A 27,724-nucleotide genomic window follows, 5' to 3' on the forward strand; every position below is an offset into this window, starting at 1 on the left:
GTCGTTGCATTATATAAAACAAGTTTTTTATATTATACGACTCCTGACATTGTACAACAGTGAAGACATGTGTAAGAGGATGAATGGGTGATATTTATAAAATTAAGCATCTTGCTTGCCCAAAGTTGAAGTGCAATAAAATACATCTGATTGTTTTTGAACTTGTTCCCTGAGTGCTGCAAATTCAGTGGAAGAGTGGGCTATAAATACTCTTAGTAGATAAATACCCCCCTTGTACTCATTTGGATAAAAGTAAAATTAAATTTCAATATTTTTAGAAAGCAAAGATAAAACTTGGGCTTATTTCTTACAATTTTTCATGGCACAATCTTAGCCCTGGTAGATGATGTGGAAGCACAAGTCCATCCATTATTTGTACATTGGGGTACTTTTATAGCTTTGTTTAGAGTACGTAATGTTTTAATAATATAAATGTTTTAAGTCTTTTTTTACCGATTCAGTATATTTTCTTTTAATTGTCAAATAATTCTGTGTACATTGCGGCAGCCTTTGGCTATGTGCAATAAAACTGACTGAGACTGAGACATATATAGTGTACTGTACTTTCCTTCTTTACATACCTGAGGCAATAAGACCTATCCCAGTACTTATTATTCATGCTTTTCCTGAAACACTAAATAACCCCCTTGGCCATCGGCGGCACAGCAATATCCAGCTATGCTTGTACTCTTAACAAAGATGACGGCAGTTCTGAGTTTATGTAAGCAAATATGTTCATTACTACAGGAACTTGGTTATACTATTCAGGCTTTTTGAGAATACTTTAGAGTAGTCGAAATTTGGTCATGAATCAAATTGAGGAGCTGTTTGATATTATTTGTAAGGTGTATAGTTCTGCAGCAGATAATAGTTCCTGTTATTCTTTTGTTTTGCATTACTTTGGGCAGGCAACTGATACATCTTTAAACAAACAAAGCCTCTTGTAGCGTTTTAGTTAGATTCCTGAGCAACAGCACAAAGATTGGCTTGCAGATTTTACATAAACATAGCTTGCATTTACAAACTACTTCTGATGACAATGAAACACTAAATCTAAACTCCAAACATTTTGCTTTCAATAGGTTGTTGTAGCGTAAGCCGCCTTGAGCTCAGATTCTAACAGCTCAGCTTAACTGGGTTGTTCTGTTGTTTTAGTCTGCTTGTCTGGATTTCAGATACAGTCGTACCCTGGATCCCGAACGCCTTGCAAGTCTAACGTTTTGGCTCCTGAACGCTGCAAACCGGTGAGAGTTGCAGTGAGTGTTCCTGTTTGCAAACGTTCTTTGGAACCTGAACGTCTGACACAGCTTCCAATTGGCTGCAGGAGCTTTTTGCAGCCAATCAGAAACTGTGCTTTGGTTTCGAAACATTTTGGAAGTCGAACGGACTTCCAGAACGGATTCCGTTCCACTTCCGAGGTACCACTGTACTTCAAATTTTAAAGACCTTGTGTAGAAATGGCTGGATCTTCAGATGCTCATTTCTGTGCAAAAATTCATGGTTAGGCAGTGCCTTTTATTTGTACCAACAAAAATGTAATTAGGCTCTACTTGGTGCTATACAGATTTTTCAGCGAGAGCACTGGTCTGTTCCTCCCATTTTTGTAAATATAAAATGCAGCTGGACTGCCAAAACATACAGGAGTTTGGGTAGGAGGAAAACAAAAAAGAATTCGCTAGTTTTAAAGTTGACAAAATTGCAGATTACTTTTTTAAAGATGTGTCAGGTAAAAAAGTAAATATATTACAATTATTCACTAGTTGAAGAGAGAAGGTAAGAATTAGAGTCTTCTCTTCAGCAAAGTTCAGTATTCTCCAAGACATAGACAACGGAAAGAAAGTCAGGGTATTTGTGAAAAAATCTGGGTAATGACTGGATTCTACATTTTCAGAAATGGATCAGCTATTTTTTTGTATGCCCTAGCAGCCTTTTGTGCACATTGTAACCTGTGTAGTAGCTAATAGAGCCTAATCTAATTAAGTCTGCTATCTTTTCCTGTACTCCATCTTTAGACTGTGACTAATGCAGACACCATGGCTTCATTATCACAGCAGCTTTTTGACTATTTAACATCCAACTTAATGAAGAGCACTGGAGAACTTGAAAGATATCTCACTATGCTGTGACATTTTTCTTGGTTCAAATGAAGGTATTGCCTGATAGAGGATTTTAAATTATTTTCTCATGGAACAAAATGGCCTTTCTTCCTTTTTTCTTTTTTTCTTTTTCCTTTCTGAATAGTATGTGTTAATATTCTACAAACGGTCTATGTTACTATTGCAACTAGTAGAGAGCTGGTTCTAACTGGTCACTTTTCATGCATCTGCCCTTTACTATTTCTTTTCTTTTTGTTGCATGTGTTGAAGTAGGTTGTGCTGTTTTACTGTTTGGTGCTACAACTTGAAGGATGCGTAACGGGTCATTAGATTTTCAGTGTGTGTTAAGCATCTAAACTTAACATGCTTTGACTTAGCATGCTTTGAAAAGTGATTACAGGACTGAAATGCTGTCTCTTCCACACTGGAATGGACTAATAGGCAGTCATTTGGATGGCAGTAAAAAGGAAAAAGCAGGCAATTTTGGTTTAGGAGGGCGATTATCCAGTGTTGACAGTGCAGTAGAAGAAAACACTGGTAGGGCACCCAATTTTCATCAGCTTACCCTAGCTACTGTTGAACTTTGCACCGTTGCCACATATTTTAAATCCAGAGAAGAATCTAAATTTATTGGTAAAAGCAAAAGCGTTTCTGATAAATAAAAGCTGTTCTGTTTTCAAGGGACAGTTAATTGTAATAATTTAACAAAAGCTACCAATATGACTGTGCCGTTATAGAAATCTTGAAATATGAGTTTCTAGTAAATGTATGAATCTGATGAAGTAGGCTGTTGACTACAAAAGCTTTTGTAACAGTTGGATATGCTAGTTAAGACAAACTTAAAAATAAATTCATATAAACTGCTTGTTTCCTTAACTACACTTTACTGCTTTAATAATGCAAAATGAAACATTTATAACCATGGAATATGAAATTGTTCTGTTTGACATATTTAAGAAATTTAAATCCATAAATGCCTTAGTTTAATACAAGCAAAATTTCAAATATATCTGGTTGGTTTCTACTTCCTTCTGTGAGTCTTGGTTTGTTGGAATGTAGTAGTCACCCAAACTTTCAGATTTTTCGTCTGAGGCATGGGCATCCACAGCAGGTATTTTGCTCTTTCTTCTTTGCAGCTACTTTTCCCCTAGTCAGTAACAGTGATTTGTAGGGAGAGGTGAAAAGGTAGACTATGAGGGAGGGGTCAGGCCAAAAACGACAGAAGAACCAGGATGTTCTCTTCCAGCATCTCCAAGCAAGAGCAAAGGTTACCAAAAGAAGGCAAGCAGCAATTCACAAACAATGAAAGCCCTGTACATTATGTGTCTTATGAAGATGTCTAGGATTGATGTATATGTCAGAAAAGTAATTCTCTAATTACAATACTTATTCTTGGCTAAAGTTCATGGTTAGCTAGGAGAGAGCTTCACCATAAGTTCAGATGGCACACTGGGTTCAGATGGCATGCTAAGCCAACCCTTCGCTCAGCACAGGGTTGAAGAAAGCAGCTGGCTTACAATGTGGTCTGGCTTACAATGTTGTCTGAACAAGTTCAGTGGCTACTAGTCAGGATAGCTGTTGCTATGACTTAGTAATCATTTTTTACATTCATTTCAAGGCAATTTGCAAACATACCGTGAAACAGCAAAAATGTTATTTTAAAAATAGAAAAACAGTAACTAGAGGGAGGTTTAAAAACAATAAAAAATAAATGCTTAAGGCAGGTTTTCATTCAGCTGGAAAAACAAATATGTCTTCAGTTATAGGATCTTAGAATTGTAGAGTTGGAAGAGACCCCAAGGGTCATGTAATCTAACACCCTGCAAGGCAGGAATCCCGGGTGGGCTCAAACCACCAACCTTATGGTTAAAAGCCAGACTCATTGTGCCACTGAGGACTCCAAATTGTTTCCGGAAAGTACAGATATTGGGCACTTTTCATATCACAACAGGGATGCTTTCCCACAAAATGGGCAGTGCATCTGAGAGACTATGGAGTGGGCCTCTTCTTGAAACGTTAAGGTGAAATTCCTGCCGAATGCAATGACCTACTGGGAATATAAGGGATAAGAAGTTTTCTCAAGTAACCTGCTCCTGAGCTGTATAGAGCCTTTTGAGTTACTACCAAAACATTGACTTTGATGCAGTAGCACGTTGGCAGCCAGTGCAAATCTCACAAGGCAGCCCTGTTTAGGGAAGTTTTTAATGTCTGATGTTTTATTCTGTTTTTAATCTGTTGGGAGCCGCCCAGAGTGGCTGGGGAAACCCAGCTGGATCGGTGGGGTATTAATAATAAATTATTATTATTATTATTATTATTATTAGTTGTGTGCAGCTGGTAGTTTGCCCCTACAAGCAATACAGAATGCATAACATAAACTTTGCAGCATTTTTGAGGCCTAGTGGCTTTGCTTATCTTCTGAAAAACATTGCTATTGAGCATAGCTATGCAGTTCTGTGTAATTTCTTTCCCAGCTTAGGATAGCATATATGGCAGGTATATCTTGGATTGTGCTCAAGATGGGCATCTATGCAGATGGAGCACCAGTGACTTTACTTGGAAGAAATATACACTTTTCTGAAGGAAGACTGTGTAATGTAGTACATGCGAGTCCCACTATCTGCCCGTTCAGTGTGCAGAAATTCACTTATCTGAACGCAAAGAATTAGGCCTAGACCTTGCTATACAGCCCACTGGAAGTTGTCCAGTTCCTTACTTCCTAGCTTGTTTGTGCTTTGCTGGTCAGTGACAGCCATTTTCGGGCAGAAAACATGCAGGGAGGGAGCAAGATCAGGCAAAATAGAGAGCAGGAGAGATCAGACAAATCAGTTTTCCCTTTGTCTCTCTTTTGCTGGTTGGCTGCAGCCATTTTAGAAAGAAACCATGAAGGGAATGGGGACAGACATTGAGCAAATCCTGGATTAGATATATTCGCAAAAGACTCAGTGGAAATCATGGACTCGTTATGCGAACTTTCAGCTAACAAACGATTTCCAGGGAGCACATTGTGTTCTGTAAGCGGGAACTGCATGTACTGATTTAAAATGTAGGAATTCTAAGATTGCACGTGGTTGCAGTTACACATTCTATAACATATGAAATGTTTTCTTCTAGGTGCAATGGATGAGCTTCATAGCCTGGATCCAAGAAGGCAGGAATTGTTAGAGGCTAGATTCACAGGAGTAGTGAGTGGAAGCACTGGGAGTACAGGAAGCTGTAGTGTTGGAGCAAAGGTAAGTAGAAATATTAGCTGTACAACATAAAGTGCTCTTTTTCAACAGAGTGGTGATGATCTACCTCAGCAAGTGTATTAAGCAAAATGTCACAATGAGGTACAAGAGAAAATGCCCAAGTTCATTCAATACCTGGAGCTCCTTTTAGCAGCATCTTCTGGAAGTAGTTGCACAAGCTTTTGGCTACGCCAGAATCTCTAATTATGTTCACATGGTGACCAGAATATGCATGTAGGTGGTAGTTTCTGGAAACATAGACTCTGACACTATCTTAATATTATATAATTTCTAACTAGCTGTTTGAAACATAGGATGCCAAATAGTGTCTCTGTTTCTCAACAGGCCTCAACAAATAATGAGAGTTCTAATCACAGTTTTGGAAGCTTGGGATCTCTAAGTGACAAAGAATCAGAGGTATGAAGTAGTTAAACAACTAAACTGACACTTCTTATGTAAGATTGTTGTAACTCTTTTTCATACTTGTGTACATTAGGCCTCATTCTTGAAATGTGCATGCCCGTGAGATTTTCCTGAATGGTTCTACATTGAAGATCTGGAAAGAACCAATATTTTAGTGTTTGTGCAGGAAGATTATAAATGTTGTGCTGGTCATGTATGAGTAGATTTGGTTCTATTCAAATGGAAGGTTTGCTAACCACTTTTAGTTTTCTGTTGGATAACGCTATCTGAAATATTAGGATATTGTCAATAAAACACTTTTTTAGTTAATGCAGATCAATTATTCATCTTTAAATTCTTTCAGTGCATAGTGGCTTCCAGAATTACAGCTGCACTATTATGTGTGCAATTTTCATAAATGTGGAAAACTGCTAGCTTGGCAGTTGAAGAGAAGACAAAGATTAAATACGGTTACAAACTTAGAGGTTGAAGGAAAAAACATTCAGAATCCTGTGGACATTAGAAAGTGTTTCCAGAGATACTTCAAAAAATTATACACCCAAGGGCCGCAAGACGAGGTTGAGATTAAACAATTTTTGGCAAAAAATGGACTATCCAAACTGTCACAAGAAAATAGGACAATCCTGAATTCCAAAATAACACGACAGGAGATTGAACAAGCCATTCAGAATATGCAACTGGGCAAATCTCCAGGGCCAGATGGGCTGACCTCCAAGTACTATAAGACATTAAAAGACTACTTGATACAACCTTTGATGGAGGTCAGCAATGAAATTTTGGAGGGGAAGAGGGCACCGGAGTCGTGGAAGGAAGCGTTTATCACATTAATACCAAAGTCGGAAGCTGAAAAGACACAACTTAAGAACTACCGTCCCATATCCCTTCTAAATGTGGATTACAAAATATTTGCAGACATTTTGGCAAGTAGATTTAAAAAAGTTTTAAATGAAGTAATCCATAAGGACCAGGCAGGCTTTCTCCCAGGTAGACATCTGTTTGCCAATACAAGGAACATTATTGACATTTTGGAACTTTTGCAAACAGATATAAACACAAAAGCAGTTTTAATCTTTATAGACGCGGAGAAGGCCTTTGACAACATCTCCTGGAAATTTATGTTGGGAGATTTAAAAGAGATGGGAGTGGGATGGGGTTTTGAGAATGGGATTGAAGCGATATATTCAGAACAGAAAGCTAAACTGATAGTTAATAATGTGGTTACAGAAGAGTTTAAAATTGAAAAAGGAACACGACAAGGTTGCCCTATATCCCCTTTGTTATTTATTTCGGTTCTGGAAGTGCTATTGAATATGATTAGAGGGGATCGGTTGGTGGAAGGAATTCAGGTCGGACAGAAACAATATAAATTAAAAGCTTTTGCAGATGACCTGGTTTTGACCCTGCAGAAGCCAGAGCCTAGTACGAAAAGAGTATTACAACTGATTAATGACTTTGGTCGGGTGGCTGGATTTAAATTAAATAAACAGAAAACTAAGGTTTTGGGAAAAAATTTGACAGATACAGAGTCAGAACGGTTTCAGAAAGAGACGGAACTTAATGTGGTTAAAAAAGTAAAATACCTAGGGGTAAACATAACAGCAAAAAACCTAAGTCTATTTAAGGACAATTATGAAAAATGCTGGGCAGAAATTAAGAGAGACTTAGATAGTTGGTCAAAATTGAAACTTTCTTTGTTAGGCCGAATTGCTGCTATCAAGATGAATGTATTGCCAAGGATGTTGTTTTTATTTCAAACACTTCAGGTTTTGGACAAGACGGAGTGCTTTCAGAAGTGGCAGAGAGATATTTCTAAGTTTGTCTGGCAGGGCAAAAAGCCCAGAATTAAGTTTAAGATATTAACTGATGCAAAACAAAGAGGGGGCTTTGCCCTGCCAGATTTAAAGTTGTATTATGAAGCCGCAGCGTTCTGCTGGCTAAAAGATTGGCTACTTCTTGAAAACACTGATGTGTTAGATTTGGAAGGGTTTAACAACGCTTTTGGATGGCATGCATACTTATGGTATGACAAGGTTAAAGCAAATAAGGCCTTTAAGAATCATATTGTCAGAAAATCACTGTTTAATGTCTGGACAAAATATAAAGGCTTGCTGGAAAATAAAACCCCAAGGTGGCTCTCACCTTTGGAAGCTAAGGCCCGAAAAAGACCCAATATGGAGGCCAAATGGCCAAAATATTGGGAAATTCTAGAAAAAGATGGAGACAATTGGAAACTGCAGAGTTTGGAAAAAATGAAAGATAAAGTGCGAGATTGGTTACATTACGCTCAGATTAAAGAAGTTTTTAAAAATGACAAGAAATTAGGGTTCCAGGTGGAGAAATCGAAAATAGAAACAGAATTGTTAGAACCTAAGAGTAAGGTACTTTCAAGGATGTATAACTTGCTGTTAAAATGGAACACACAAGACGAAATGGTTAAATCGGCTATGATAAGGTGGGCGCAGGACATTGGGCATAATATTATGTTTGAGGACTGGGAAAGGCTGTGGAGTACTGGATTGAAATTTACTGCATGTAACGCTTTGAAAGAAAATGTAATGAAAATGATATATAGATGGTATATGACCCCAGTCAAACTTGCAAAAATTTACCACCTGACTGACAATAAGTGTTGGAAATGTAAAGAGTGTGAAGGAACATTCTTCCACCTCTGGTGGACTTGCCCTAAAGTGAAGGCGTTCTGGGAAATGATTTATAATGAACTGAAAAAGGTATTTAAATATACCTTCACTAAGAAACCAGAGGCCTTTCTTTTGGGTATTGTCGGCCAAGGGGTGGTAAAGAAGGACCAGACATTTTTTATGTACGCAACAACAGCAGCAAGGATACTACTCGCAAAGCATTGGAAAGCTCAAGATCTACCCACACTGGAAGAATGGCAGATGCAACTGATAGACTACATGGAACTGGCTGAGATGACCGGCAGAATTCGTGACCTGGGAGAAGAGAGGACTGAGGAGGATTGGAAGAAATTTAAGAATTATTTACAAAAATATTGCAATTTGAGTGAATGCTAAACAGGATGCTAGATCAAAATAACTGAGCACCACTAATTTAGATGATTTTAAGAAAATAAGTGAGAATTGAGAAAATATAACTCTTTTGAGAACTAGAAGATTATGAAACATAGAAGGGATGTAAGAATGTAAATAAGATAATAAATTGCTGACAAAATGTTATAACGATGAAAGTGGGAGCGGGAGATGTGAGGAAGTCCAAAGAAAATGTGAAATTATGTTAAGATATATGTTACATTGTTTATTATGTTTATTTCTATTGTAAAACCCAATAAATTTCTATTAAAAAAAAAATATTATGTGTGCAATTTTCGGTGATGGCTTCATTTTAAAGACTAATCAAATCTCTGTCTATTTTATTATGAGATTGGAGTTGATTGGTAATACCTTTTATTCCTAAGCTGTGACCCTTAAATAGGACTATATACTATTTAGCAGCTGTACTGCTAAAGGTTCCTTTCATTTCTTGGAATAGCTAATTCTGTACACCTCGGAATTTCTCCAGCTTGCGAACCTTTCCATAAATCTACGTGGAAATGACATGTAAAACTTCTGTTGGTGAAATTCAGCTGTACGTATGTAGACGCCTGCCCATGTAACGGGAATTAACTGTCTTCTCCAACTCCCTGCAGCCTCCCTGGGTGCCTCCAGAGTCCACTCTTATGGGGCCCCAAACCCTCTAGAGCAGATGTTGAGGGCACATGGAGGACTGCAAGGAGGAGGACAGGAAGGTGAAGTCCCTGTTGTGTGAGCAGATGCCTATTCTGCTAATGCACAGACAACATTGGTGCGATCAACAAGTAACAGCATGGCTTTTTTTTCGGTCATACAAATACCTGTTTCCTTCTGCCTATATATAACCTACCCAAAGAGTCCCTTCATCAAAGGCCCTGATCACTCTGCCATCTCAAGTCAAGTGTAACAGTGGCTACAAAAGGCAGGGCCTTGTCATTGCTGGCACCCTGATTATAGAACAGCCTCTGCAGAAAGATAATTGCCTGGCACCTTGCTTATGATCTTTGTGGCAGCAGGTGAAGAACTTTTTGTTCACCCAGGCCTGGTAAACTTTTGTTTTCAAAACAAAGCATAGGGGCCATATCCAGTGTTGCAGCTCCACTGGCACAAGGGCTTGAGTGTGCACAATGGAACTTCCTGTTCCTCTCTTGTCCCCTCCAGCCTCACCCCCCTGCATTGTCAAAATCGGCTCCAGATGATTGACAGACCCTCCAAAGCACATTTGGGGGCACAAAGGGAAGAGAGAAAATGGAAATCCCATTGCTCCTGCAGAACCCTGCTGGTGCAGCATTAAATACAATCCTAGGTGTTTCAGTACATTTTCAGATAAACCTTTTGCCCCCTGCTCTGTAAGCTGTTTTGTTCTGCCTCTGCTAAGAATTTTTTTGTTTGTTTAATTGATCTTGGTTGGTTTTAATAACTCTATTTTTAATTTTTTTAATGTGTGCCTCAATTTCGTAAGCTGCCTAGATACGTTCGCTGGTATATTTGAGCTCTAAAACTTTATGTGTGCATTCTCTTTTTCTCAAGATTGTAAAAAAATATTTGACAATAGAGCTTCTGTTAGGATGTGGTTGTAGGGTTGTAATTTCAAAAAGACAACAGCTTTCTGATTACTTGTGATTTCTCCAAAGTACTTGACTGTAAAATGTAGGTTATGCCTGGGATTCAAAGAATGGTGCAGCTAGTTTCATGTGGGGTGGGGGTGAGGAGTGCTCTTTTTCAAGCAGCAGGCTTCTACGTTACATGGCAACTACGTCCGAAAAAAAGGGGTTTCTAAAAAGTCGAGGACCCATCACATCATATCAGCATAAGAATTCCCACTTGACACCTATAATCCCTTGTGCATGCCTAAAAGTAGATCTTTGCATCAAATTCTTCGCATGAATGTAAAACACACATTTAGAACGATAAGGTTTTTTAAAAAAAGCTTAACTCAGAAACAGGACAGACTTCATTTCTCCTTCACTTTGTCACTGTAGTTGTCAGTGCACCTAGCAATTCATCCAGTACATACATTAGATTTGGCACAACAACTTCTAGCTTGAAATGGGCTTGCTTGTATTCAGGAGCGTTCCAAAATGATCGAAGGGTCATCTGTTTTTGATCACATTGTTGGATTGTGGTTGAAATGTGAAGAATTCAGAAAATGCTGTTTTGACTCAGAATTACTTAGCAGTACATTTCCCCCACAAAAGCTATACTTGGATTTCAGCTGTATATGGGAAATAGTAATGACTTCTGCCTACTGTTTTATGAGCAAATTGATTCCAGCACCTTTTGGCTTCTAACCTTTCTGTGTTAAACTGTGATTAAAATTTGCTGACTCTTTATATTACACCATGGGTTGTTTGATTGTGCTAACCCTATACAGCAGCTTAACTTGGGTTACAGGCAACAAGCCACAATCTGAAGCCATGGTTTGTTGGCTCACAAACTTCCTTTGTTTTTTAACTATGGTTTGGTATTGTGTGCAAACTGAGTATCCTTTCTTAACAATCATTTTTTTGGCCTCTTCACCCCAGATGCTTGTTGAGCTATAAAGACATATAGAATAACTCATGATTTGTTAAACGATGGCTTAGCATTATGTGTAAACCTGGCCAATAAGGAAAATAATATTAATGTGTAATTGGGAAATTGCAGTTTGCTTTCTTTTGAAACTTAGTGGTGGTGGTTTGGAGCTTGTGTCCTAGGAAAGCATGTATTTACTGTAGCTTTGATCCAGAGTTATCCCATCTGTGAATGGAAATGTTCATTCTGTTCACAAAAGGGGTTGAGATCCTTTGAAGGCACAGGTTGGAGGAAGGCAAGGAGACTATTTTTTCCAATTCCTCCTTGCCACCATGAACACTGCTCACCCAGTCCTCTGTAGCAGCTCTTGGGAGGTGTTGCTGCTGCTGCTGCTGAAAGAAGGAATAATTTTGCAAGAAACACCTCTCCCCGCCCCAATTCCCTTATTCCACCTGGAGCATCTCATGAGTGGAGCTTTTTGTGTGGGAATTCTCAATCCAACTCTGTGCTCTTGTTTACATTTTTAAGAATACTTTTTAACACTACCTTGAATGTCAAATGAGAGTGTACAAATTTAATGGCTTGTATCAATTCCCACGCCCAACATACATAAGCACAAGGCATTTCACATCTTCACAGGGGTTGCTGTTGATCCCTCCATTCCATTCTGGAGGGTCTCCTGTTTATTTCGGCGGGGGGCTGTTATGGCAGATGTAGGGGTTGCCTCGGAAAGGGAGTGTGTGCAGTAGGAAGGTCATGTGACAGTTCTTTAAACCTGAGCCAGTCTTTTCTGTAGCTCATAGTTGTTACAGTCAGCTTGTAGAGATGTTTTCAATATTTATATGCAAGCAAATAAAAGAATAAAAGAATATTAAAACAACCTGGTTTACTGGGGCAATAGAATGAAGTAGCTGCAGTAACTTGATGCGAGTAGGGATTTTGTACAATTCCTGAAAAAAAACATTTTATGTGTCACCTTGGAGATAAGTGAAGCTGCCTGTTGGTTGAGCATCTCTTTTTAATGCACATTTGTGCGTAGAACTGTTGCTGGCTCCTTTTCTATGCATTAAACAGCATGATTTTGTGTCTGGCAGACTCCCGAGAAAAAACAGTTGGAACCTTCTAGAGGAAGAAAAAGGAAAGCAGAAAACCAGAGTGAAAGTAGTCAAGGTATGATATATATCATGTACAGCTGATTTTTTTAAAAATTGAATCATCTAGTAACATTTCAACTTCTTGGGAAAGAAGTCCTCCCTTTTTGAACGTCACACCATTGCTTTGCATTGTCAGCGGGCATCTAGCTGCACTGAATAAAAATTCCACTAAAAGTAGAATTTGGCTTATATGTAATTATGGTTTTCTGCTTGCCAAATTGTAGTCTCTAGCAGCACTTTACACAAATATGGCCCTAGGAGTTAGTTTCCTTTTTGAAAAGACAGGATGGAGTCAATTTTGTAGTTATGCTGTCTTCAGCTGAACAGTCATCCATTATGGTTGTTTTAAAGACCAGCATTCTTCCTTGTTGCTCTTTTCATTTCATATCATTTTCAGACTGTATGTCACTTTTCCACATTACTGATCTCGAAGCAGCTTACAACCTGTTGAAATGACAAAATATAGAACAAAAAACACTGCTGTTCTACACACATTCAGAAGATAATGAAAAATTAACAAAATCCAAGAATCTACTTTACATATAATAATACATATAATATTCAACAAAATATTAGCAAACTCACCCTGTCAGTTGCAACAAATTAATAATTGCAAATATTGTTAACAAAGCAAACAGCATTTTTTAAAAAATAGTTTTATAAAAGTAACAAATTTCGCTTGATTTTGTCTTAGGGCTTTTCAAACTCCTCCAAAGTAGTCTGGAAGGGACATGCTGCAAGTTTTATTTTGTCTTTTGACAGACACTCGAAGGATCAACGATTCTCTATGGATGTCAACAAATATACTATCTCAGTTTGGAGATGTGTTCACTCGAGAGCAAATAGAGTGTAATAGAAAAATGTTTTAAAGTTGAGGTGGTCTATTAGAATTTTTAAAAATAAACTAGCATTGGAATTGATAAATAGCCCTCTGTATTGCTATGAAGATTTGGAACAAGAAATAATATCTGGTTGCTTCATTTGCTTATATTTGATTCAATTGCTGTCAGTAATTAGTTCTTCAATCCCTGTCCCATCATTCTAAAAGGCTCCCAGCCCTCCTTTGGAAGAGTGTGTGCTTGGTCCTGGATAAAATGCTATTTTTAAATTACATTTTCTTATCTTTGTAGACTTTTGTCCAGAGTACAAAAGTCAATGTGCTCAATACACATTGATACATGCACATGCAGAGTGAACATGGCTGCTTGTTTAACTTTGCAGATTTGATGCTTTTAAATTAAATTCAAAAATATCAGAAGTTGATTTGCATTGTTTAACCCATAGCACAAGCTTTGAAGTGTGTTTGTGTGGGTGCTTCACAGAAGTGCTGCTAAACAGAAATTGTATAATAAACTTGTAAATGGCTTATTGTTCCTACTATCTGAAATAGAAGAGAAATGTATTTTAAGAGCAGTCCACAAATTAGCTTTAAGCGACTGTTTCGTTGGAGGACTTATTCTACTAGGTCTAGTAATTAATGTGTTACTTTATCAAACTTGTCTGAATGGGTTTTGCGGAGCCCTATTTTATTTTCATTGGAAGAAATGGTAGCTGCTGGTTAAATAAAGAGGAGTGAAGGACCATCTTGTTTTATTGTTTAGATAAATAGGCATTCCTTTCATAAACTCATTAGAGATGTGCTGTTGTACGACACACCTTAGAAGTGAGAATAGTTTGAGGGTTATAGTTGACACACAAACAGCCACACCACCTAGTCCCTTCCTATACATGTTTTAGACTGCTGCTGTTGTGTCTTAGATTGCTATCTTGTCCGTCTTCCCAAAAGATATCAGGGTGACAGGCTCTGCTAGATGTTATTGGCATAATTTTGCACTTTACAGTGGCTTGGACCCAGACACAATTTGCTGCCATCTCACAGAGAACACTCTCCTGGAGTGTATGGTTGGTGGTGCTCCAATGCTTATTTTGGGGTGCACACCACAACTGCTAATTCATGGTTCAAATAATAATAATCCATAGAATGTCTGGTAGACATTTTGGAAAATGCTTTCTGTAAACTCCATTCCAAGCTATGGCCAAGTGGAAATTGCCGTCAGTAATGAATTTTCTATGGAAATAGGCATGAGACTAGTGCTCTGGAACGGTCTCATTACTCTTCATGTGATAACTTTAGATAAATTTATGGCTTTAAAGAATATTTTGGAGAGGGAAGAAAGCATTTCATGATAAAAGGAAGAAACACTACTTTTTAAAGCCAAAGCCTGTGTGGGTGAGAGACATTCTTGGTCCTTTTTTTCTGTACGTGGGAGATGGTCGTAACGACTTTGAAAGCTGTCTCAAAATTTCATAGGCCAGTATCAACAGCATCTTGCAAGTACAACTGATGATCCTATACTTGACTTACAAAGCAGTAAAAACTAATGTAGGCTGTGTGCATTGTTGCGAAGTGTAAGATGTTATCTATACCATATTTATATGTAGAGAGTGTTCAGAAAGTTGTCTGTCTTTTCCATTCCTTGGAGACGCATCAGAGTGTTTTGTGTGCGTTCAAAGAGCCATATGGCCACTTTATTTCAGTCGACTTTTGGTCAGGGATGTTAAGGCACCAATGCACATGTTCTTAGCGTTAAACTTTTATCTTTCTGGAATTTGGGATATCTTTATCTTCTAGATTTGTTTTCAAATTATGGTGATTGGTCTTTAAGGTCTTGCGCTGAGCCATCAGGATCAAGCAGCTCAGAATGGTAAATGGATATAAGTTGCTGTGTTTCCTTGTTACTACAATGGTCATACAACTGCTCAAATGTCTTTTGCTGACTAAATCAGTCCTATTAATTATTCAGCCTGTGGAATTAGGATAAGAACACAGATAAGTAGGCTCTTACTTACAAATCCTCAGGCCGCAATCAATCTGCAACCATAAGGTGTTTAAAAGGCCTTGTTTACTGCAAAAAAACCTAATGTGGCTACCAGTGCAATCTTGTACATGTCAGCTCAGAAGTAAGTTCTATTGAGTTCACTAGGTCTTGGTTGGAGTTACATGGCTATAGGATTGTGGTCCTGATTATCCAAGATTCAGCAAGCCATTAGTCATGAATAAGTCCGCTGAAAGCATTGGGACTTTTCAGTAGTAACTAAGTATAAATCTGGAGAAATAAGGTTGGTCCATATAGTCTTTGAAAAAGTGATTGTTTAGACATTCCTAAAAGATTAATGTAAGGAAACAAGCACTTGCCAAACTAACGAGAATCTGTGAGAAGCTAAAATTAAACAATACCTTACAGCCTACATATTGCACAGCAGAAATTATGCTTTTCCCCCCTCTCTAATCTTTTTGATGATGATTTTATTTTTTAGGGAAAAACATTGGTGCACGTGGGCACAAAATTAGTGACTATTTTGAAGTAAGTGCTATGATTTCACTATATTCTAGTTAAGCTGTTTCTGTTTCATACATCAAATGTAGCTTTTTCTGAGGGATATAAACTATTGTATTTGGTTGTTTGTTTTTTATTTTGTATATAAACATTTTTTTCTTTTCTTCATCCCAAAGTGCATAAGGTAACAAACATTTATTTAATCCCTTTTTGAATGCTCTCTCAAACTATCTATATGTTGATTTACCTTGATGGAGAGAAGATGGTTGTCACTGAACCTAGTGCAGGTCTTCCAAAACAGTGGTAAACTGAATAAAACGGGGTGCATTTTGACTTTTTTGTACTTAAACCATACAGTTCCAGCTAGAACAGGGGTCAGCAACCTTTTTCAGCCATGGGCCCGTCCACCGTCCCTCAGAGCATATGGTGGGCCGGACTATATTTTGAAAAAATAATAACAATTGAACGAATTCCTGTGCCCCACAAATAACCCAGAGATGCATTTTAAATAAGGACACATTCTACTCATGTAAAAACACGCTGATTCCTGGACCGTCCGCGGGCCGGATTGAGAAGGCGATTGGGCCACATCCGGCCCCCGGGCCTTAGGTTGCCTATCCCTGAGCTAGAAGTTCCAGATAGTGTTGCTTTCCTTTCACCTCCCAGCATATGCCTATTGGAAATTTATACAGAGCTAAAAGAATATGGATTTTGTGACCCAGTCATGCTATTGCTACTTTTCTTACATTGTTGCTTTTGTGAAAAAGCTTCAGACATAAAGTCATAACTGGAGACTAATGGAACCTAGTAGGAAGTGTGACTCTATTACAATGTGCTTTTTAGCACAAATGAGCAAAAGGTGTCATCAGTAGAAAAACGGGCTGCTGCTAATATCCTCAGTTTTAGTACCATGGGCATAAATTTTCAGCAGCTTCCTGAATTTACATATTTAGTCTCGATTGCATTGGGCACTATTTAATAGATTTCTCAGTTATGGAAGAATTGCACAACCTTTCTACCGTTAAATTTTGCATGCCTTTCCTGTGACATTTGACAATCCCTGGTTTCCTAACTGTAATACTGTATGCCTCTTCAACAGTTTAGTTTTTTGCTTTCAACTTAATTTACTTAGAATTTCACAAAATATTGAATTAAGCAAGTTAGGAAGCAAAAGCATTACCAAAGACTTTCTCCCTCATTTGTGCTTTTTGCTAAGCTATGCTTGCTGGGGTAGCTTTTCCAGGGTAGTGTCTCTCAACAAGCTATTGCGTATGTATTCTATGTTAGCTGTTTCTAGAGGCCCTTGATATTTTAAAATGTTTTAAATATGTATTCATTTTATTTTAATAGTATTGTTCTATTACTTTGTTTGCTGCCCTGGGCTTCTTTCAGGAGGATGGATGGGATACAAACTTAATAATGTACAAGGTGGAGATCGCTCCTGCAAAAGTGAACGCCTTTGCCTTAAATCTAAAGTTATAATGGCAGTAATACTAAGTTTTGCTCAAGCATCAGTTAATGGGCAATTAGTTTTTATACAGAAATAAAAATGAAGAATTGTTGAGTGTTGAATTGCTGTTGTGATAAACAAGTTTGTCTCAACACACCCCATGCAAATCAATCTGAAGGGTATTGCATTTGATTACATAATCTGAATTTTGCTTAGTACATTTCTGTTAGACTATAATTGACTTGTTCACTTTTTCCCAGTACCAAGGTGGAAATGGGTCTAGCCCAGTAAGAGGAATGCCTCCTGCGATTCGCTCTCCTCAAAATTCACATTCCGCCCCTTCTTCCGTAAGTTTACTCTGTATAATTATCAGCTTATGATTCAGAAACGTTCATGATAGTCAAAACTAATCTTGCAGAGGCAGTGGCTTGATAGACTGTTCCCTTAGAACAGGGAACGTTTGACCAGGACTGATGGAATTGGAAGTGCAACATGATCTGGAGAGCCACCGTTTCCCCAACCCTGCCTTAGAACGCACGCAAAAACACCAACAACCACTTTTATTGTATTGTTACTTTTTGTTCGCCTCCCTATTGGTAGTATGCTTGCATAGAAACCAGCGGTTGAGTCTTTCTGCCGGGCAGTGTGATAGGAGTGTTCTGTTACTTCTTTTTCAGGTCCACATGTTGGGGGTGGGTGGGGAGCCAGATCATAAATAACAGTGTAATGTTAGAAGTTATTAAATGGCCTTAATGTGGGATAGCCAATGATGCTCATGTGATTGAGAAATGGATTTCTGTTTGCATGATGGGACTTATCCCTCAACTCTCTGGAGCAGATTTTTGTGGAGTGCAGGAGGTGTAGCATCTAGGAGAGGAAAAAGAAGTCCCATTGTGTGAGCAGACATACCTGTATGTAGTTGAATGTTGCCCAATAAAATTATTCAAAGTGTCAAACTTTCATGATTTGTCAGTTCTTATGCTTGCACTTTTTGGAAATAATTGGCAAGAGCATTGAACGTGGGAACAGGTTCTTACTGTCGGGTTGCCGTATTTCAAAAAGTGAAAATCCGGACACAAAAGTTGTTGAGCTTTTCTTAGTTTTGCCCAAAGTTATTGAGCTTTCCCCACCCCCACCCCCACCCCGGCAAAATTGCAAAACAGAGGGGGGGAAATTCAGTGATTTCTGCCCAGACACCGTATTCCAGTTATGTCCATGAAATTCTGGACGTATGGCAGCCCTGTCTTGCTGAGCACTGGGATAGAATATTGCCAGAACATTTCCAGCCCTTCTCCTTATACGATCTGAAGAGAAACCAGCGTACTCCCCCCCTCCTTATCTCCTTTGAAAAATATTGCCTATTAAATTTTTTAATGCTGAGAGGGATCTGCAGGTAGTCAGCTGGGTTAATGATAATGCAGCTTGTAAAAAGGTGAAGGTCCAATCTAGAATGGTAAAATAGATTTCGCACATCCAGTTGTACCCGGTTAGAGAAATGTGAGACATTTTAAAATCTCAAGTTACTATATCTCACTGAGGAGAATTTTCCTTCTCCCCCCGTTCCCGGTCCTACTCCAGTACTGACAAAAGCTTCAGACTTTATCTTCTAGTAGCTGAGAAAATTGAAGCACTTCCAGTTAAATACCTCTGCACGTTTAATCTAATGAAATGATGGTGTCTTCAGTGGGTCTGGATTACTCCCCTGGTATTTCTCCCTCAATTCTGCTATAGGCAAAGAGCTAGCTCTTGGGAATCCCGTTGAATTAAAACAATTACATGAAGGTGGAAATGCTACAAAAGAAATGTTTTCCTCTTCTCCCCATCCTCTTGCTCCTTCTTGTAACTATAGAATCCACAGGCATGTTCAGTTTACAGAAACAAACCCCCCCCCATACAGGTTGGCTTTTTCTTTAAAATAGAGTGTTTCCTCCTAATTCTTTTTTTACTAAAAGATAATTGAGAGGGGTTTCAGTTATGCATATTTGGAAGATTGTCAGTCCTCTTTTCCCAAACATTTCAAGACACTTCCCCCCACCCCCAATGGATTTTGGTTTGTGTCTGGGGCACGTCTTTCCAGGCAAAGACACAGCGCTGCCATGAGCAATTTTCTTCCCCATACTTCTCCTAGGCGTCTGCATCAGAGGTGGGAGAGAGCCACCTTCTGCTGTGTCCCCACAAAATAGTAGGGAGAAGCAATTCATGCTTGTCCTTGGACTATTCTATTAAATTATTTCTTAGAAACCTCTAGGTAAGGTCTGCCATTGCTTAACTGTTCCCTTTCTGATGCAGCAGTTAGGGAGGCTGGTGTTTTTGTGTAGTGTTGCTTCAGAAACGAAGCGTTCAAATAGGGTTGCTATATCTTGAAGAGCAAAAAAGAGGACAGCCTCAGCTCAGGTTGGTCACGACTGCGGCATGCAGAGCAGACATTTTCTTTAAAATGTAAAAATTCACCCGGATGTGCGTGTTGGCCCCCCAAAAGAGGACATGTCCAGGTTTCCCCAGATGTATAGAAATTCTAACCAGCCATTACCATCTAAAGGAAGAATATTCCCTGATCATTTGTGGGGTGAAATATATTTTTCCACATACCCTGTCTCAGCTACAATCTAGTAGTTGATGCGTTGTTGCCTGTTAAAACAGCTTTACCAACAAAGTGTCTCCAAGCATTTTTTTATTTTTAGAAGAGCTGTTAATTTCCAAAGTTGTAATTTGTAGTGAGTGTCTTTGAAATAATATTGCGCACCAAAAGTATTAGAAGATGCAGCAAAAGCCACCAGTGGTTCCCCTAATTGCCTCCTCCCTATTGTCTGGAAAGTCTCTGCAGTTGCTGAGACAAGTAACCGGTTGCTAGAATTTGGATAGTGATACAGGACAAAAATGTTTCCATTAAGAATTAGCACATTTACAAACACAAGTCTCAAGTCTATTGAAAAATAAATTGGTACTACCTGAGGATCTGAACCTGTCCAATGCAAAAGGGGTGAGGTGTAAGATACAGAGGTCCCTTGGTTCTGTGCTGTCTCTCAGAGACCAATTTATGTTGCTGTATCCATGCAGTTGCCTTATATGATAGTCTTACTACCCCCTTAGAGACCGTTTGAAATGGTATTTTCTCTGAAGGTGCATGAAATGATTTCCCCCCGTTCATTATAAAATAAATAAATTGGGGACAGTTCTGACATTGGTGGCAGAGGCAAATGGTGACTTCGTAACACTCCCTGCAGACGATATTCTCATATACCATGAGGAAGTTTCTGTCCTCTGAGATCTGAATAGTGTAGCTTTTAGTACTGGAGAATGAAGAGTCATGTGTATTCCAATTGTAGGTACTTACTCCTTTTAGTAGAAGAAATAAATGGCTGGTTTTTATTCATGGTCTGGCTACCATTGATTCCAAGCATTTCAGGTGTGGGGAGGGTGAAAGAGGACAATGTCTGACCAGGCAGTTTCCCTTATTTTAGCAATTTACTTCGTTCTTATTTCTGCTTTACAGTTACATGTAAATCTTATATTTTATCCGTGCACATTTAGGTTCGACAGAATAGTCCTTCTCCTACTGCGTTATCTTTTGGGGACCACCCTGTTTCACAACCAAAGCAGTTGTCATTTAAAATTACTCAGGTGAGCACTCTGGATTGTAATTCTATGCTTAATGCTGAAAATACATGAAGCCATTCTGTTTCATTATTCTACACCCATACACATTAGTTCTGATTTGTAACTTAGAAAAGGTGGCGCGTAGTTAAAGCTAAACTTGAAGTGTTTGTTACAGTGAAAGATTGAGAGTAAATAGAAGCAAGCCATTCTTCGTCTCTATATTTTACTCCCATTCCCAGCATAACAACACGTGATGTGCCTAGGGAGATTACAAAAATATATATATGGAGTACAATTTCAGGATGGATGCTTTGGGATTTAAGGTCTCGAGATTCTGATAGATGGAAATGAAAACATCAGCAAGAGTTATTATTATTAAAAATTTTATACCGCCCTTCGTAGATCTTAGGGCAGTTCACTACATAAAAATACAAGGTAAAAACCACAAAATACATAATAACAAAGATTAAAATGGAAAAGCAGGGTGCAAGGAACTTTTATCAAGGCTGTGTAAAGTAAAGGTAAAGGTACCCCTGACTGTTAGGTCCAGTCGTGGACGACTCTGGGGTTGTGCGCTTATCTTGCTCTATAGGCCTAGGGAGCCGGCGTTTGTCTGCAGACAGCTTCTGGGTCATGTAGCCAACATGACTAAGCTGCTTCTGGCGAAACCAGAGCAGCGCATGGAAATGCCGTTTACCTTCCCGCCGGAGCGGTACCTATTTATCTACTTGCACTTTGACATGCTTTCAAACTGCTAGGTAGGCAGGAGCTGGGACAGAGCAACGGGAGCTCACCCCGTTGCGGGGATTCGAACCGCCAACCTTCTGATCGGCAAGCCCTAGGCTCAGTGGTTTAGACCACAGCGCCACCCACATAAAAATAACAAACTAAAACTTCACAGGAATGTAAGCTGCGTTGTGCTGATTCAGACAATTTCTCCATTTAGTTGTGTTGTCCACACTGACTAGCAAGCAGCAGCTGTCGAGGCTTTTAGTTGGGATTCTTTCTCAGCCATCTCTGCCTGTGGAAGGGTTCGGTTTCTAGCTCCTCCAAAGTATGTGTTCTACCACTGAACTGTAGTCCAATTGTACAGAGTTGGCCAACCTGGTGCCCTCTAGGTTTTGAACTCTAGCCCCCATCAACCAACCCCAGTCAGCAAGAGCAATAGGCAGGGAACATGGGAGTGTTGACATTTCCATTCCACCTTAAGGAGCAGACGTGTGGAATTGTTGTGTGTCACATGTCTGTTTACATTCCAGCACAGCTTGCTGGGAACTTCCGTTGTGTATAGCTTTTGCTTTTTCCCTGTACTCTCTGAGACGACGAGAGAGACGACATGTTTCTTTCTCCTGATTTATGATTAATAAATCTGTAGTTGTGGTATGCTTCTACAAGCCTCACGCCTATTCTGTGTGCGCAGTTCACTGTGCTGATAATGTGCCCTGGCTTTAAAGCCCAGGTCGCTGATTTACATCGGAGCAGCTGCCAATGGTCTTCGAAGCAGGAAGACTGGAAGGAGACGGTCCAGCTGGGGCTTGCCAGCTGGCTTCCCAGCCTTCTGCATTCCGACAGGGAGTTGTAGTTCAGAACATCTGGTGGGCACCACATTGGCTCTCTGTGTTGCAATTTAACAGATTCCCTTAGGTCCAGAATGCTTGTGAAGCAGCGGAAGTGTGTGCCAGGTGAGGTGTTCCTCGCTATGGTTTTCTCTTTTAACTTGCAGGGACTCAAAACAGAAAGGTGGCATAGCCATTTGTGCAACCTGGCATGACTGTGACCGGTGCTCCCTCTTCTCTTGAGTCATGTATCCACCCAGTTCAGCACAATCTGGATTATACAAAAGGCATATTGCTCATTTCCTTCTTCTAAGAAAGGGAAGAATTTAGAGCTGCCGCTCTTCAGGCTTCTGACAGTATTTGCTATTTTGCCTAAGCTGAATAAGTTAGTGGTAAATTAAAAGGCTGCATTCTGATGGAACTTAGATGGAATTTGATAAATATTTGCTTTCCACTTCCCTACTATTTATTTTCTTTAATGTAGACTGATCTCACAATGTTGAAATTAACTGCACTTGAAAGTAATAAAAACCAAGACCTGGAAAAGAAGGAAGGTCGTATAGACGATTTGCTCAGGGTAAGTACGATAACGGTAAGATTAAGAGAGAAATATAGGGTTACTTACACTGCTTTTAAAATGGCAAATTACTTGTATTGCATTTGACTTAAGCTATCAGAAAGACATATAAATGTATTCTTGTCAACGTACTTATAATACTGTATCCTCCAAACTCTAGGAATCTTTTTTGGGGGGTGGGGGGTGGACTGATACCATATTTTTAATACCTGGAGAAAGAGAAGGCACGGCTTTGGGTCTATATGTATACAATTTATAATTGGCACTCCTCATTTCCTGTATTTGTGATTTGTTCATGCTCAAAAAATCTTTAGGAAAAAAGCCCTAAGAATTCAGTGGTATAGATCTGACTGAGCAAGGTGGGTGGGAGATGATTAGGTTGGGAGGGGAACTGAGTAGCTGGAAAAGGAGGAGGAAAGAAGACACACAGAGAGATTTTAAGAAAGTTAGAATGTACCACCTCATTAGGTCACTTCCTGGTTCACACTTGAAAGCTATTTTAATCAGAAATGGAAAGGAGAGTTGCCCAAAGATATGAATGGAAAAGTGAAATATTTTAATATAGCTGGGATTTGGACACAAGTGTGTCACCCAACCTATGCTGCGGAGAACTCCAAAACAGGCCAATGAGGACTGAGCCTGGAATGCTGTGTGTGTGTGTGTGTGTGTGTGTGTGTGTGTGTGTGTGGAATGGATGGAGAATAAATGAGAAATGGAGATGGAGGATGGAATAGGACAGCTGAGACCCTATTCCAGAAGCTTTCAGCCTTGCAGCATTTTATCGCAGGGCCTTACTGGTTACAAATACAATTTCATTTGATTCTTAGGCTAATTGTGACCTACGACGACAAATAGACGAACAACAAAAGCTACTTGAAAAATACAAAGAAAGATTAAACAAATGCATTTCAATGAGCAAGAAGCTTTTGATTGAAAAAGTAAGTTGGATTTTTAAATATATTTTTTGTTCAGTATCCACAGTGAAGAATACTTTGTCATCCTAATCCTGTGAATCAGGTTAAACTGCAATGGCATGAGCTGCAGTTTGTGTCATTTCAGTAAAAACCCGATCCATTCAGCAGTAAGGTGGGTCAGATACCTGTGTCCCCTTCTTACTGTAGCAGTGCAGGAAACTGCTTCTCTGGGTTGATTCCCACACAGCAAGAGAGAGGCACTGTGTAAGGTGGGGGCAGATGTATGGATTTGTCTCATAGGTAGATCTTCCCTCCAGGATGAAATGAGGAGATGAATTAACGGACAAGAGGAGGTTGTTGTGGTCATACAGTGGTGCCTCGCAAGACGAATGCCTCGCAAGACGAAAAACACGCAAGACGAAAGAGTTTTCTGTTTTTTGAGTCGTTCCGCAAGACGAATTTCCCTATGGGCTTGCTTCGCAAGATGAAACGTCTTGCGAGTTCTTGCAAGTTTGTTTCCTTTTTCTTAAAGCCGCTTAGCCGCTTAGCCGTTAATAGTCGCTAAGCCGCTAATAGCCGTGCTTCACAAGACGAAAAAACTGCAAGACGAAGAGACTCGCGGAACGGATTAATTTCGTCTTGCGAGGCACCACTGTATGTAAGAAGAGGTAGAAGAACTACTACCCTGATGGTGCTGTATTTAAACACAGAAATAGATCCCTGGGTCCTGGGATCAAATTCCAAGCTGGTATGAAGGAGAGTCATTATAAAATAGGCTTAATTGGGAACTATTTAGAAAACTGGAAGAGGTTTTTCCCCCCTTCTGATGCAAAGTGGAAATAGCACTCTTTCCTCGCCTCCTTTGAGAGTAGCAAACCTGTCCAGAATATAGTCTTTTTTTCAGGAACAGGAGGAGCCTTTAATAAAGAATGCAGAAGGTTTCAGCTTTCAGCGCTCTTGTATTTGCCTTGCTTGATACCACAAGCACAAACCAGTAAGGCACTTGCAAAGATACGCAAGCAACTGCATTCTGCTTGGCTTTAGCAATCTCAGCTGATGTGCTAACTGGGTGGGTGGTGAGATGCTTCTCTCTCCCCCCCTTGCTGAGGAAAATGCAATACCCTCACAAAATGGAAGCCTTGAAGGAAGGTATCTTGGATCCTTGCGCAACAAAATAAGCGCCAGTGTTGCATTTCTTGCGGCAAAAATCCGTTGCTGAGAAGGAAGGGCTCTAAACTTAACTGGTGATATTTTTGATTTCCTTAGAGCACACAAGAAAAGCTGGCAAGCAGAGAGAAGAGTATGCAAGACAGATTACGCCTTGGGCATTTTACGACTGTTCGACACGGCGCATCGTTTACCGAACAGTGGACAGATGGCTTCGCATTTCAGAATCTTGTGAAGTTAGTCAATATTGTGTTTTTAAATTGTTCGTAATTACTAGCTCCAAGGAGTGGGTGTTTTTATGTAAAACTGCCGGCTTTGGGATTACTTTTTACACACATCATGGTATTCAGGCTTTTTTAAAAAAAGGGGGGGGGGGAGGAAATCCCAGAATACAGTAGAGAATTGACTTAATCAGTTGTCTGTTGAATTTCTTACATTTGGTGATTTTGAAAGCAAACACATGAGTAGGTTTGCATGAATTTCTCAGTGAGTCTTGAAAACAAAGCAGACTTTTAGAACATGTAGATTAATGACTCTCAGCTTGACCCATGCATCTACAATATATGAAGTACTTTGAGCTATTGGTGTGCTTGTTTACCATAAAGGAGCAGCAACAAGTAAATGAGAACCTAGTTGACTTGACTGCACTTCCACTAGCATAAAATAGGGAATAGGAGAGGGAAAGCCTGTAGTTGCTGGTAAAATAGTCGCCTCAGTAACATAATTTAGCAGAGACTTGGCAGAGAAGGGAATGACTGAGAAGGTGTATAGGTAGAATCAGAGTGAAGAAAAGTAGAATTCTTGTGTTTTAATTTCATGGTTTGAATAGAAGGATGTCATGTGTAGTCCCTCTGTTGTAATGTTACTAAGCCATAGTTAAGAAGATGGCTTGGGATGCCTCTTGCAGTTGGCACGCATGTCAGAGAACCCTGATTACTTTGCATGTTGGATTCTACATCTTACATGTGTCTTGCACAAATTCTTTTTTTAACCAAGCTTCTGGAACTATTCGTCTTGTAATTCAGTTATTTGAATGAAGAAAACATGGCCTATACAGTGGTACCTTGGTTTGCAACCGTTTTGGATTACAACCATTTTGGATTACAACCACGTCAAACCCAGAAGTGCATGTCCCTTTTTTTGGATTACAACACCCCCCCCCCCTTTTTGGAGGCCCCATTGGCGAAAGCGTGCCTTGGGTTATAACCTGTTTTGGTTTACAACCGGACCTCCGGAACAGATTATGGTTGTAAACCAGGGTACCACTATAATGGAGATGTGGAGAATATTTGGGGGCCTGTGACCCGTGCCAGGTCAAATTTGGCCCGCAGACTAGAGGTTCTCCACTCCTGCTTTAGGGAATCAGCTTAAATCCACAAGAGTTAAAACGTGTTTTTTAAAATAAAAATAAAAAAATCAAGTCTGAAAATCATCTTAAAACAATGCTTTGGGTTTGCAGGCAACAGGAGTGGGTAAATCAACAAAGGGAAGATATAGAGAGGCAAAGAAAACTTCTGGCAAAGCGAAAACCTCCTGCTACAAATAATTCTCAGGCGCCCTCTGCCAATTCAGAACCTAAGCAGAGGAAAAACAAAGCTGTCAATGGAGCAGAAAACGATCCGTTTGTTAGACCCAATTTACCACAATTGTAAGTTCATACTTCTTTTCTAATTATGTATTGAGTATTTGTCATGATGGTGCCACAACCACCTGTTTGTAGTCATTCGGAAAGTTGGAAAGCTAAATTTTTCTCCCTGGTGTTGTGGCTTGGGGGGGTGTTCCAACGACGTGTGTCTTCCAAAAGTGTTGTTAATTGCAGCTTGCTTGTTTTATCCCACAGAGCTCTATAGGGCCATTTCCAAAGCCTGCCCTCTGTGTTCTGTATTTTAGTTATGACAAGGGAGGGAGCTGATTTTTGTATATGATGCTTATTTTGGTTTAGAGTCGGCAAAGTGGTGTAAGATATGTAGGTGTTCCAATGAATACTAAAGCTTGGGTCCCAGACTGGTACTTGCTGAATCTAGGACGTCAATAATTCAGACGCTTCTGGCATCAAGTACCCTTTCTATTTAAGAACATCACCGTGTAATCTGTTGCTCATTCCTATAAATGCAACATGACTTTGCACTTTATTCTAAATGTGCAGTCCCACATTATTACAAATACCTAATATCTCTTTGTCATCCTAATATAAGATGCCTTGTCGACCAATAGCATTTAGCACATACTGCAATATCAGCTGCGTTTGATTCAAACACCAAAGAGGAGTTACGGGAATTACACTGTTCTTTGATACCTCCCTGTATCTTTTAGGTAGGAGTGTGGATACAATTTTGGTATCAGAACATTTTGTTCCACATTAAGCTTCTGGTCATTCAGAATGTAGCGGATTCTACAAGATGCTGGAGGAATTGGCTTTCTGTGTAATGAATTGGAAATAAAATACGTTTTTCCCCATTCAACTTTTAGTAACATGTACTGTGACTTTTTGTGTGCAACTTTGGATTAAAATGGTTTGTTATCTATGGTAATTCCTGCAGGCTAACACTAGCAGAATACCATGAGCAAGAAGAAATTTTCAAGCTTAGATTAGGACATCTCAAAAAGGTATGTTTAAACTGGATCTTTTTTCTGATCACACAGTACTGTAACCATAGA

General features: G+C 39.4%; 1 protein-coding gene across 2 annotated transcripts in view; it reads left to right on the forward strand.

Annotated features, from left to right (window-relative positions):
- Positions 1-27,724, forward strand: part of TLK1 (tousled like kinase 1) — a 69,632-nt gene that overhangs the window by 26,923 nt on the left and 14,985 nt on the right. For both annotated transcript variants that reach the window (XM_081023908.1, XM_081023909.1), the window contains exons 2-12: positions 5,211-5,329; positions 5,672-5,743; positions 12,408-12,483; positions 15,786-15,832; positions 17,516-17,602; positions 20,787-20,876; positions 22,893-22,985; positions 23,813-23,923; positions 25,166-25,302; positions 26,526-26,714; positions 27,607-27,673. In XM_081023908.1, the coding sequence (XP_080880034.1) occupies positions 5,211-5,329; positions 5,672-5,743; positions 12,408-12,483; positions 15,786-15,832; positions 17,516-17,602; positions 20,787-20,876; positions 22,893-22,985; positions 23,813-23,923; positions 25,166-25,302; positions 26,526-26,714; positions 27,607-27,673 (1,088 nt within the window). The remainder of the gene's footprint in view (positions 1-5,210; positions 5,330-5,671; positions 5,744-12,407; positions 12,484-15,785; positions 15,833-17,515; positions 17,603-20,786; positions 20,877-22,892; positions 22,986-23,812; positions 23,924-25,165; positions 25,303-26,525; positions 26,715-27,606; positions 27,674-27,724) is intronic.

Source organism: Podarcis pityusensis (assembly GCF_964106645.2).
Source record: "Podarcis pityusensis genome assembly, chromosome: 1".
In the NCBI taxonomy this organism is placed as follows: Eukaryota; Metazoa; Chordata; class Lepidosauria; order Squamata; family Lacertidae; genus Podarcis; species Podarcis pityusensis.